This window comes from Anopheles darlingi, chromosome 3 (genome assembly GCF_943734745.1).
Source record: "Anopheles darlingi chromosome 3, idAnoDarlMG_H_01, whole genome shotgun sequence".
NCBI classification, from domain to species: Eukaryota; Metazoa; Arthropoda; class Insecta; order Diptera; family Culicidae; genus Anopheles; species Anopheles darlingi.
In genome coordinates this window covers 53,905,286-53,918,099 of record NC_064875.1, presented here as the reverse complement: position 1 = coordinate 53,918,099, position 12,814 = coordinate 53,905,286, and the positions used below count along the sequence as shown (strand labels likewise).

The following is a 12,814-nucleotide window of genomic DNA, read 5'->3' as shown; positions in this document are numbered from 1 at the left end:
CACAAACAAAAGCAATAAAACTGTCCCCCCGAACTGATGAGGATGAGTCACGGATTTGCTCCTACACAAGCGCACACACACTCTTTTTGGCACCTCGCACCTTCTTCGACTGCGTGCTGCTCCTTGCGCATGCATTCCACTCACGTCTTCAACAACGAAATACTCGACCACGCTTTTGCACCAGAGCAGAAAGGGGATTCCTTGCGATGCACGCGATGATGCGCACTTCTGGCCAGCCCCGTATACACCGAAGGAGTTATGCCCAACAAGAGCCACCACCATCATCGTCGTCGACGTCTCAAGAACGGGAGAAAGAGAGGGCACTGCATCACACCGTCGGAGGTTGTGCAGGTGAGAACGGGACACAAACAGCACCAGGTAAATTTCTTTCGTGGCTGCTGCTGCTGCTGCTGCTGTTGGGGTCTTGGTGGGCCGTTTTGAGGGCCTTCACTTGTCCGCACGACTTCCAAGAAACTGCCTTTTAAGGATCTGCTTGATTGGGGCAGGTTTTGCTCGTTAGCTCAACACAGATCGGCACTAACATGGGTTTTTTGGGCCTGCTGCAGGATGTTTCACCTCGCGCCTCCACCCCCAAACACCCGCCCACCCACCACGCAGGATTCAACACAGAAACGCAACGCGCCCACACACGCACCCGGGTTAATGCAGATATCTTTTTTTCCACAAAGTGCACTCTGATAGATCCAAACACAAACCGAACCGAACGATAAATCCACCTGCACGCAAAACCAGATTTCGATTTCCTCGATGATGTCTGGGACCGCAAAGACGCACGCGTGAGAGGAGCGAGACAGAAAATGGAATTCTGAACAGGGGCGTTTAAACACCCAAGTACCAAAATGCAACATAAAAGTGGGTGAAAAGTGCACTTTTGTCCCAAGCTGGGCAATATGAGATGTCCTAAAAATGGACTCAAATCGGTTCTTTTTATCGTTTTTTATTTCGTTCGTTGTATCGTTTATTTCGTTTATCAAGTTTTTTCGTTTCGACTGATCGGTTATTTGAATTTGCCGTTACTTTAATTTATTCGTTTTATTCATTTTGTACGTTCGCGGGGGCCTTATTTTCTAACAGATTGTCCGATTGCGGCGTTACGGGACGATATTCTTTCGCATACGCTTCGAGCACGTAATTCATGGGATACTCGAGGAGGAGATGCACACTGATTTTAGGTTTACGCTCCTCCGGAAATCGGTCCGGGAAATCTTGCCACACGCGCAGCTTGATTTCGTACCCAGGAATCAACAGAATCCCTGCCCTGCTTATTCTGCCCCCATCACACTCGATTTCTCCGTCACGCGTTGCATTACACGTGATTTCTGGCGTCTCCTGAACATCCGTCTCCAAGTAGATGGTGGAATTATCGCCAGGGACGAGCGAAGGCTCTTGCTCCATGCTCTGATTGTACGGGTCATACATCTTACCCTCATCAGTTTCTGCATCAATCAAAGGATCACTTTCCGTGGAAGCTGGCTTGCTGGCAGATTGGGGTTCTTCCAGACTATAAGGAGTAGAGGATGGCGGGCTGACGATAGCATAGATGGAGGTTGGTGTTTCGGTGGCGAATGTCGGGGTGATTTCGTTGGTCTCATTGGATGGCTCCTCTTCTGCTGGTTGCACTTTTCTTCGGAACTCCATCGCTTCTTGATCGAACTCGAACAGGTCACAATCTATTTCCGCACAAATCCAAGATCTATCCTTGGGTGAAAACGATTGGATATCGGATTCTACGGGAGGATTCGTCGTTGCCACATCGTCCTCCGTATTCACAGGTTGTGATTCTAGTGTGTTCTGTGTTGGGTCAATTGTTTCCTCTGGAACATCTTCATTCGGAGGATATGTGTCGGAATCTAATTTTTCAGGAGTAGCGATGTTTGGCTCACTTTCTTCTGGAGTTGCACCGGATTGATCGTTTTTGCTGTCCTTATTTGATTCAGACTGCTCCATGCTATACCCCACAAAATCTGTGGGCAACGGAATGGGGTCTCTCGTAGATGTATCATTGCCAGAAGCTGTGTCACCATAACCATCTGTAACCAACGACAATCCTTCATCCATTTGCATGGGCTGTGTGGTACCGTAGTCAATGGGAGCGATGGAGGTGATTTGTGTGTTGAGTGCACTTATGACCGTTGTTGGTTGAGGATCGCAAGTCGTGTTCGCAAGATCATGCTTCAGTTTGTAGTCCTCGACAATCTTCTCTTGCGAAATGTAGTCGCAATACTGAAAATGATCCGGCATACAGAGCTCCCGGTCGATGTTGTAATACATCTTGTACGGACATCTATCGATCGGTGAGGCAAGATTAAAAATTCAGCAAAGTGTATGAACGCAAAGAATTGTGCGTAATGCTTACTCGTAGCGAATTTGGTAGAACGATCCATCCATATTCGGAACACACCGGTAATAAAGGGTACAATCCTTGGCTGTACGAAATTGGCCATGCACTTGGCATTCGGGGAAGTAATCCGTATTGAAGCGGTACAAAATATCTTCCTGTAAGAGATTATATGCGCATGTACATCGCGGTTGAGTTGTTTGCTTACAGCGAATCGAATCGTTTGCTTACATGCCCATCGTAGCATTTGTTGGATGAGGAACACTTCTGAAGATCGGGATGGAAAAAGGTGCCCGAAGGACATTGGTACACGTATTGATGGAAATTGTAGTTATGCTCCTGGCACCGGAAGTAGAACGAACAGTTCGATGGTATCGGGAACAGACCTGCGGGAACACGTGATCGTACCTCCGTCAAACCCTTTCATTAGCGCGGCGGCCATCCGTATGCTTACCAACACCGTTGCAATCGGGAATGGCAATGCTCTTATTTTGTGCCTCATCATGCACCTTGATCGTACTCGGTATGTTAACCGAGGTATGCGTAATGCAACGTTTCTCCGTGTCACTAAAGACCTAAGGAAGGAGAAGGTGGAGCATTCAGTTCACACGCACTCATGCTCTCTCCATTTCGCCGGTGATAGTTACCGTATTATCCGGACACAATCCAATCATAACTCCATCCGGATTACACACGTAATAGTAGTCCCGTCGGCTGAACGTATGCAAACCACTATCACCGTGGGCACATTTGGTGGACTGTCGGTGGAATAAGTTGGGTTGCAGTACTTTTAATCGGATCCGGGCTTTTGCACTCTATTACTTACGTGATCCATTATGACCAGATATCCACCGCCGGGAAAGTCGCGACATTTCTGCTTCAGCTTATCGAAGTATTCCAGTTTGGAACAGGCTCGCTAAATGAAATTCGCTTAATTTCTTACTTTCTCCATCGACATACAGCAATGCAATGCCTGACTCACCGTATCACATGGTTTTGTTTCATTTTTTATGAGATCTTCAGTTGATGTTGCGCCGAGACCATACGCCACAAGCAAAAGATTAAAGCAAACAATTTGTACTTTGTCCAGATGCATCGTTCCAACGGATCACACGAAGCTTGCCTGCATCAACTGCTAGCTCAACGTTACTACCGCTCAACGGATAGTTATTTGGAACGCTAGCTTAGAAACCTAACCACTAGAATGAAGCGCTGAAACGTAACTGATTCTGATGAACTCCTAACAACTGAAACCCACGCGAGTCTCGCGAGTGGTCAGCCAATATGTTATGGCACGATTGCTGTTGATGTTTAAATTTCATCGACGCAATGTTTGGGCTTTGTCGTGACTTTTTTGTCGCAAGAATTGACCCACAACCTACGATGAACTTGAAGCTTGCACCGAGCGCCTCTTTTTTAAGCCTCTTTGGCACGTTTTGCACGATCTCGCTCGATCTTGTTCGTGGATAGCAGCAGCGACTGGGTGGCAATGATGATGTGATATTGAAAGCAAATGATGACGCTAAACACCGGTTGGCTAGGATTTGCTTATTGAATATTCTATTCTTTTTATTACTCAAGAAAGGCTTGCCTGCTACAAACACGGTGCTGCATGTATGTTAGCTTCTGCAGATTTCCTTGTAAGCTTACGTACTCTGTATGTTACTCGTTCTCTGGCCTGGAGAACCTCGTTGCTTAAGTCTAGCGAGAAAAGCGGGAAAATGAATAAATCATAAATCGAATAAATAGAAGCGACACTCAAGCCCACGTCCACGTTCACCTATCATACACGGACATCAGCATCGGGGATCGGGATCAAGAGGAACGCCGGATTCTTTTGTTCTGTATACGCTATCCCTCCAGTAGAGACATGTTAGCATAAGTATATTAGTAATTTTCTTTCTTTAAAAAAAATCCTACATCTACCTGCACGCACTTTCCTCGTCGTGCTCATTTCGTCCTTACTCCTACTTCACGGTCGAATCGGTCCTACGCGAGCTGCTCTCTATAGTCTGCTGGAACGAGCAGTAGAATCGATGATCCATCGAATCATTCTCGGACATCCATCACAGTACTTAACATTATATGCTCTCGTTTGGTTCTATTAGCTGATTTACTGTTTGCACTGAAAAACGGTACAGTTGGTTGTGATGGAAAGGTGGGTTTTTGAGGCTTGCCACGGAGGACAATTACTGTGGTTCAAAGGTACAGGCGCCATTTTCTTGTAATGGCTCACTCACTGTCTTTACTCCTCGCCCCTGGTGGAATCCCTGTTACGTTTGTATGAATGCTTTACTCAAAATAAATATGCAAATTAAATGCCGATAGAAAAGATCGAATGCAATTCGCTTTCCAAAACAGCTGCTCGTAGAAATGCATAAATGCAACCCTTTGTTTGAGTGTTAAGCACGTTGTGCAAACTCATGTTCTTCTCGTTTCTCTTCATCGTTTCATAGAGTGGCATAAGTTAAACGCGATCGATTGGATCCTGATTTCCTGCTTAAACGTTGTTGGCATCTTCCGTTTGATCGACAGCTATACTACGCAGTGACCTGCAAGCAAGGTTTGGTTTTTAAATTCTACATCGGCGGAAATTCCAGAAAAAAAGTTGAACACAGAAAGAAAGAAAGAAGGAAAGAAGAGTGGAAAAGAGGTAATTTAGAAGGAGTTTTTCCAAAAACAGAGATTCCAAGAGATCGTAAAAGAAAGAAGTAAACTGAAAAGATAGAGACAGCAGTGAACCGCGTGCTCACCTGGATCGCTCAAACAGGGATGGATCGGTGTAGATCGGTTCGCTGGGATCATCGAAATCGCTTTTGGCCGCTCCATTCCTCGACAGCGGGTTCATCACCGGTATCTGGCACATGCGCGACAGATTACTGTAAAGAGATGACGTTCCGTTGTGAAGTCCCCTTTTGGGAAATACCTCCAGTAACCAGACTTACCCAGTGGCGAACGTTTTCTGCAGACCATTGCCAAACAGTGACACCCCACCGGGGGTGCGTACCGGTGGTCGCCGGCCCGTCGTTGATGAGTGAGCACGCCCGGTCCCCGGTTCAAACTGGCTGCCGGAGGTGGTGGTATGCAGGGCCGATGGGCTGAACGAATTGACCGGCGAATGGCGATCGAGCGTACGGTTCTTCATAAAGACCCGCCAGTAGCTACGGTAGCCGATGCCCGCCGCAAACGTGATGCTGATCAGCAGGATGACCAGCAGGATGACCGCACTGATCAGCCCGTAGTACTCGGCGTGCGTCAGGCAGACGGATTCGATCGGGGCCACCATCTTCCGGGCGACCGTGTCCTGTTGCATCTCTTCGCGCGATTGAAACACCTGCAGCGGACGGTGGCGGTAGTGGAAGCGAGACTTTGAATTACTTTTTGCACCGTCAACCCCTTGCGAACGCTCGTACGCTCGGTAATACCTCAATCATCTCGCGCACTTGCTCCGGCATCTCGCCGGTCGTCGTGCTGGCCGTCTCGACGGCGGCAGCGGTCTGCCCCTCACCGGGCGCATCCTTCGTCTTGACCGGAGCACTACCGTTTACCATCGTACCGTTCACGACGAGCACTTCATCTTCGGCCAGGTGTTGATCCTCAACGTCGAAATCGTTGTCCCCTACCTGGGTACCTTCGGCGCCTACCAGTGGTTCCGCGGTTCCAGCAAACTCCGTACCATTCTCGGAGGCGGAGCGCTTGCGTCGACCGAACGATGGCTCGGAACGACCGCTCGGTCCCGGACAGTAAGCCTACAATTATCAACGGAAAGTAGGAAAGGATCGATCGATTGATAGGCGCATTAGTGATCAGTGTCTGCTTACCGGTTGGCAGCCACCGCGACACGTCCTGACGGTTGCCTCAAACACGAGGAAGTTCGATTCCGGTATTTTGAACGCATTGAACCGTGCCTCCAGTGCGTCATTATCGCGCGATCTGCCGAGCTCCGGGAACACCAAACTATCCACCGGACAGCTGAGAGCAGGATGTGGATAAAGAAACAATCGATTTAGCATCGAGAACTGCATTAAAAAACGCACCAAGCAAAACCACTTACCCATAGTTATCGATCAGCTGTACACTGCGTCCCGAATAAGGATCGCGTGCCACAACGTTCGTCGCAAAGATGTCCGTCGCGTGGCTGTAACCGTCCTGCGACTCCAGCCGGAACGTTAGCGGATCACCGACGGCAATCGTAGTGGTCGGCCGGCCCTGATACAGAATCATCAGACGCACCTTGTTGCTCATCGAGTTCTCCGCCGGTAGATACTCGATCGGTATGGGGCTACCCGATCTGTCAATGGTAAGAGCACTGCGCGTGAGAACCATGCATTGATCTGCCTTTGTCTGCGAACCATGTTAGCCGTGGGTGGGTCTCGGAATCACCGGCACTTCGTCTGCACGCGTAACATGATCGTAGCAAAGGGGCGTCGGTTCGCGAACATGCGGTTAGTAGCTAGGTCTAGGCCATCGGCCTAGGTGACTATCGAACTGGCCTACCGGACTGGTTTTTTTTTTGGTAGTCAGGTCAGGTGACATTACGGGTACATGCGGGATAACCTACTCGGCATGCAGAGCCCGGTCCAATACCCCAAACCTACGCGCCCTAACACGGGGAACCTAAGAGAACCCTTAATGGACGGTGGAACATCGTGTGTCTTACCCTGCGCCGATGTAACCGGACGTTACGACCGCTTCGCCCGGTCCACGGAACATACAGGTCAGGTTGAAGCGCTTGTCGCGCCCCGTCTGCACGTTGTCCGAGAACTGCACCACGATGATGTTGGTCATCGTATCGCCGTACTGGAAGTTCGTGGAGGAAGCCAATCTGTCAGAGATGTCGTCACTACGTCTTCGAATCAGGAGTACGAGATACTTACGCGCTGTGTGCCACACTCCGGATATCCTTGGGGTCCACTGATCCTCAGTACGTTCACCGTGCCACCGTTACCGCGGAAGAAGCACCGATCGTAGAACCCGTACGCGTAGATACGTCCCACGAAGCCTTCCGGTGTTCGCAGCGTAAATTCCATGCCATCCTCGTTACAAACTTGGCCAACTATAAGTAGAAGTCACACGGTAAGGGACTGCCTTTGACCTACAACCAACCACATCCCATCCACATACCATCGAGACACTCCTCGTGCGGTCCACCGCGGCCACCGGGCGTACGCTCGTAGTAATCCGCCGTATCGCTCTCGAACATCTGCGTGCTCGGTACGTCCAGGTCCCGCGAATCCCGATCGCTCAGCTCACAGTTACCCTCCGTCTCGTACGGTGTACCCCCGTCCCGGTAGTTGAAGCTACGGCACATAAAGTCCCGTGCCGAGGCGCACTCCTGCTGGCAGATACCGAGCGATGGTGCATTGATGACGCGCCGGATGAACTGTTTGCGCATCTTGCGCTTCGACGCAACCTGTTTGAACACGTCCGCGTTGTCGCAGCGCGTCTCGTACGGACGTTGCGGACCGTAGCCACCGAATCCATCGCCACCACCGAGCGTATTGTCGTAACCGGTACCGGACGGTGGTCCGTACGGGACCTCGAACGGATACCCACCCATACCGTCCGCCGGTGGCATACCGGGAACACCGGGCCTACGGTAACCCCGATCGCGATCCGGGAACGCGGGCATCGGTGGTGGTAGTGGCGGTAGACGTCCACCGCCACCGCTAGGGTAGTAGCCACCGTACCGATCGTCTACGTAGCCCCGTTCCGGTCCATAACCCGGTGGCATGTAGGGATCGTAAGGACCTGCCGGAGGGACAGAACGAAAGGTGGATAATCGAAATGCATCCAAGTAAGCCCCGTGATTGTGACGTGAAATCTTTTAACAGGAAAATGGTGAAGATCGTAACACATAAAATAGGGGACAAGGTGTAGCGGGGAAGGACATTAAACATAAAGCAAAGGATAGTTCACACACACACACACACAGATGCGCATATATTTACCCGGCGGACGACCCATATGTTTGTAGAGTGGATTCATGTTCGGTGTTGACGGTGGCGGATAGCGTCCCTGGGCCGCAGTCGGTTCCAGCGGGTACCGATTGCTGTCGATCGGTCGTACCGGGGCCGGATACGGATCGACGGGTGGCGGATAGCCACGGTTCGGTGGTGTACGGGACGGGGAAACCGGATACAGCGCGGAACCGTACATATGCGGTCCATACTGAGCCTGCGGTGGATAGCGTGTGGCCGACGGTGGTGCCATTATCGGATACCGTGAATCACCCGGACGACCGAGCGGTGGTGGTGGTGGTGGATAGCGAGAATCCGGACCGAGAGGACCGGCCGGCCCGGGAGGATACCGTCCGCCCTGTTCCGGTTGTGTTGGAGGAGGATACCGGGAATCGCTTGGATAGCGAGAATCGGGAGGTGGATAACGGTCCATGGGATACCGTGAGTCCGGTCCCGGTGCCATCGGATACCGGGAGTCACCGGGCATGGGATAGCGGGAATCGGGAGGCGGAGGATAGCGCATGGCCGGACCACCAGCACCACCACCACCATGGGGCATGTACATGGGATCGGGTTCACGGTCCGGGTAGCGTTCCGGATAGCGATCCGTTGGCCCGTACCGATCACCCGGATACCGATTATCGTAGACGGGCGGATAGCGTGTATCGTAGTCCCCACCACCCGACGGATACCGATCGCTCGGGTATCGATCCGTCGAGCCGGGATAGCGATCCGTCGGTGGATAGCCACCGGGGTACGGTTCACCTGCGGAAAGGAGAGATAATTGGACCAACCGGAGGGTTGGTTGCGAAGATTGTGCTTAGTGGAGCGGTTCATGGTTTCAGCACGGTTCACAGTGCTTTTCTTTGGTGTGTGTGTGTGTGTGTTTGTATGTTTGCTGACAGAGGTCCAGTCTATGGGTCTCTCTGCACACACACACACACACACCCTCCAGAAACCGTTCCGGGGTGTTAGAAACGGGTGTTGAGATCGCCATCACACGATGGAAGTGTGTCTTTGGGAGAATCATTATTTACGAGGTGCAACCGGAGGTTTTTCCCCGGGAATTCTGAAATGCTCTCGTCGAACCTACCTCCAAAGTCAGGCCGTGGTCCCATCGGATACCGATCGCCCGGTGGTGGATAGCGCCCCGGTGGAAGCCGATCATCCGGCACACGATCCCGATCACGATCTGCAGATGAAACGACGGTCGCCCGGCTTAAATGAGTTGTTCGGAGTTTTCCTGGAGATCTCCTTAACTTACCACTTCCTCCAGGACCGCCGCTGCCGCCGCCACCATACGGTGGTCGCCAATCGGTCGGATCCGGTCGTCCATTGGTGGTGTCCGTATCGCCCCCGACTAGGTGCGCTTGCGAAGGATTTGCGAAAGAGAAATGGTGGAATCAGAGCGAAAAAACAAAAAGCACAAAATGATCCCTTAAACCGGGGCCATTGCCATAGCTGGTAGCAGTACTCACGCATCAGATTCTCATAGTAATCGTAGTCGGCATCGTAGATGATGCGCATTCCGTCCCGCTGGTTGTAGCGGCTGAGACGACAGGTGCGAAACCGATCGCTATAGACGGCCGACCGGCACTGAAAGCTCGTCTGCCGGAGACACTCGTCCAGACACTCGCTCAGCGATCGGCCAGTGATCTCGGAGTGAAACTCGCCACCCAGGCGCGAGTTCCGGTACCGCTGGAAGGCGGTATCGGGCCGGCGGCCACTCGCAAACAGGTGCGCCGTGGCCGCATTCTCCGGATATTCGTTACCACGCTCTGCGGGGTGCGAGATGCGGCGCGAGCGGCGCATGGCCGGATCGACCGGACCGGCAGGGGGCGGTTTGGTGGACGGATTGAAAGGGATAGAAGCTATAAGACGGTGGGGGGACGTGGTCAAGTCGTGGCATCGCAGCGAGCGCTGTGGCCACGCTGTGGGGTTTTTTTTTTTTGGTTTTGGTTTTTGTTTCTGTTTTGTGGTGTGGAGAGCCCATTGGATTCCCGGAAGGATTCAGACGGTACGCCGGTACGGTACGGTGGTGTTCTTGCACGGGGAGAGAACCAGGTCACCGAGGGCGATCTCTGGCAGCCAGAAACCGACAGTCCGAGTCGTCGCGATCGCGTGTCTTACCGTGTCTCAGCCTCCGGGGATCAGGAAACAGAATGCGAATCATCCAAAATGCGACCAACATCCTGCGTGTTTGTACGCACACACACACATGCAGGATACGATTTATGCCAGCGTTTGGGGGGAGGGAGAATACGTAAGCAAAAGGGCGGGGAGGTTGGTCCGTAAGTGTACGGAGTACCCCCCTGGAAAGCGGCGAGGAAGCGTGCCTTGCGGACAGAAGCGTTTGTTCTAATGCATAGAGCGCGTTTAGCGTGCGTATAGTCTTTTCGATAGAGAGACAGACAGAGAGAGAGAGCAAGAGCAAGAGCGAGAGAGCCACCCGTGTACCCCGTTGAATCCGGGAACCGGAACCGGAGGAATCCAATGAGCTCCAATACACGGTCGGTTGCTTGGTACTACCCTCGAGGCGTAGTACCGGGGCGCACCGATCGCACGACAAACGCACAGATCGCGAGCGTTGTAAGCGCGTGTGTGTGTGTATGTGTGGGTATGTGTGTGTGTGTGTGTTTGTGAAGCGATAAAGCAGAGCGGGGATGCCATTACGTTACTTACGGTTATCTAGGCAGACGAGATCGTAGAAGTGATGCGTCGGGCTCGAGCTGATACTCAGATCGTCCTTCTGCGATACCGAGTCCTCCTCCGACAGGATGCACTGCTTGGTCTGATCGTCGAACTCGATCGAGCGGCAGAAGTACTTCTCCGCCCGCAGGCACAGCGATTGGCATTCCTCGAGCGTCATGTTATTGAAGATTTCCACCTCGAACGGACCACCGAGACGTTTGTTCTCCTCCTTTACGTACACGATCAGCCCATCGCAGCGACGTTCCGCGTTCAGGCAGGTGTTCTCCAGGTAGTCCGAGTTCGGATCGTCTTCCAGCAGTTCCGGATGGGTACGGCGCGTGAACCGGCTCATGGCGCAGCTGCGTAACGTCGAATCGTAGTTGGCCGAGCGGCAGACGAACGAGAACTCGTTCAGACACTTGTCCTCGCAGTCGGAACGGTTGGCGGCCGTCACCTCCTTGATGTCGGACACCGGTAGCTTCAGCTTCTTGCGCGGATGCCGCTCGAACACGTACCGCCGGCTAGGACACTCCCGATCCGGTCGGCTAGCTGTGGAGGAATATAGAACCAATCAGACGCATCTACTTCTCCTCGGCATGCCCGTCGCTGCTACTTACAGGTAATGCACACCTCCGTGAAGTGGACACTGTTCGGTACAAGCATCAGATTACCGATACCCTCGGGAGCGGCCTGCTCGCGGGTCAAATAGCAAGTCGACTCCTCGTACTCGACGCTTCCGCTGAACGAAGCGATCCGGCTTCCCGGCTGGAAGTCGAAGCTCGTACAAGCCCGGCCCAAGTTGTTCGATGCGGTGCGATCGCGCAGACACAGGTCCTGGCACTTTTCCAGTACCCGAAAAGGGGGCGCCGAGTCACGCACGACGTCATCGTCGAAGCCCTGCAGTTGCTGATTCGGTAGCCGTTCGTACAGGATGCGACCCTGGCCGTTGCTGCAGGACGTTTGGCCGAAGACGAGCGCGATCCGGGCGAACAGGACCAGTACGATAAAATCTGCCAGCCCCGGAAGGAGCTTCTGTTTTTTACGCATCGCGTGCGTCAGCAGCAGCCACAATGGATGCCGCTATTGCTGCTGCTGTTGTGTGCTAGACTTTGGACACACTCGTAAACTAAACCTTCACCACTCTAGGTCTAGATATCTAAGCCTCGGTTGGAATTGTGAAGTTAATCCACTGAGCAGTTCCAGGGAATTCCTGTTCTTAAGTATCACTTGATGGTAAAGGCCTAAACAGAAAGCGACTTCTATATCTTTCGCGCATGTCACCTCATTGCGGTTAGTTCGGACGATCTGGAAATTGAAAAAAAAAACGACAAGTGGTAGTTCAATTCGCTGTTAATCAAAATCATTAGATTCAACAGTTGATGCTATAGAATTAGGGACCGAGAAGGTCGTCTAGGCGATCAGATTATAGCAGTACATCGGAGTACAATAAATTCCGGACCTAACTTGTTGAAATATTGGCTCTGCAGAAGAACTCCATCAAGATTTTATTCATCATCTAGAAAGCGTGATTGAACTGCAGATAAATCGTACTCATCATCATCAGTACTTCGTTGAATTTATTCAAAAAATCTGTAGAACGAAATTTCACAAATCACAAATGCTCAGCAAATGCGACCAGATCGTGCACCAGATTTCACGTAAAAACCTTCAACAAATCCGTGGCTCGCACAAACCAAACGCAAGTGAAATCGCTGCCTTCGCGAAGAGCTGCGTGGCACAATGCTCCCCACAATGACTGTGTTCTGTCGGACTTCGCTTTCATATTCAGGATGAAACTTTTTGC

The 12,814-nt window shown here is 51.9% G+C and overlaps 2 protein-coding genes across 7 annotated transcripts in view; both read right to left on the bottom strand.

Annotated features, from left to right (window-relative positions):
• Positions 1 to 822, bottom strand: part of LOC125954975 (calsyntenin-1) — a 73,924-nt gene extending 73,102 nt beyond the window's left edge. For 3 of the 6 annotated variants that reach the window (XM_049685723.1, XM_049685722.1, XM_049685727.1), the window contains exon 1: positions 656 to 781. The gene's annotated coding sequence lies outside the window, so the exon portion shown is untranslated. Of the gene's footprint in view, positions 1 to 144; positions 562 to 611 lie in introns of those variants that run through there. The other 3 variants (XM_049685725.1, XM_049685724.1, XM_049685726.1) reach the window with 3 other exon arrangements.
• Positions 823 to 3,996: 3,174 nt separating this feature from the next.
• Positions 3,997 to 12,183, bottom strand: LOC125954961 (uncharacterized). The gene is made up of 14 exons (XM_049685691.1): positions 11,628 to 12,183; positions 11,002 to 11,559; positions 9,798 to 10,190; positions 9,413 to 9,688; positions 8,311 to 9,084; positions 7,484 to 8,110; positions 7,237 to 7,415; positions 7,020 to 7,159; positions 6,414 to 6,650; positions 6,181 to 6,331; positions 5,785 to 6,108; positions 5,305 to 5,693; positions 5,113 to 5,238; positions 3,997 to 4,911 (listed from the first exon to the last, which is right to left on the bottom strand). Exons 1-14 carry the CDS (start codon positions 12,055 to 12,057, stop codon positions 4,860 to 4,862), a joined length of 4,656 nt encoding a protein of 1,551 aa, XP_049541648.1. The 5' UTR covers positions 12,058 to 12,183; the 3' UTR covers positions 3,997 to 4,859.
• Between the last annotated feature and the right edge of the window lie 631 nt (positions 12,184 to 12,814).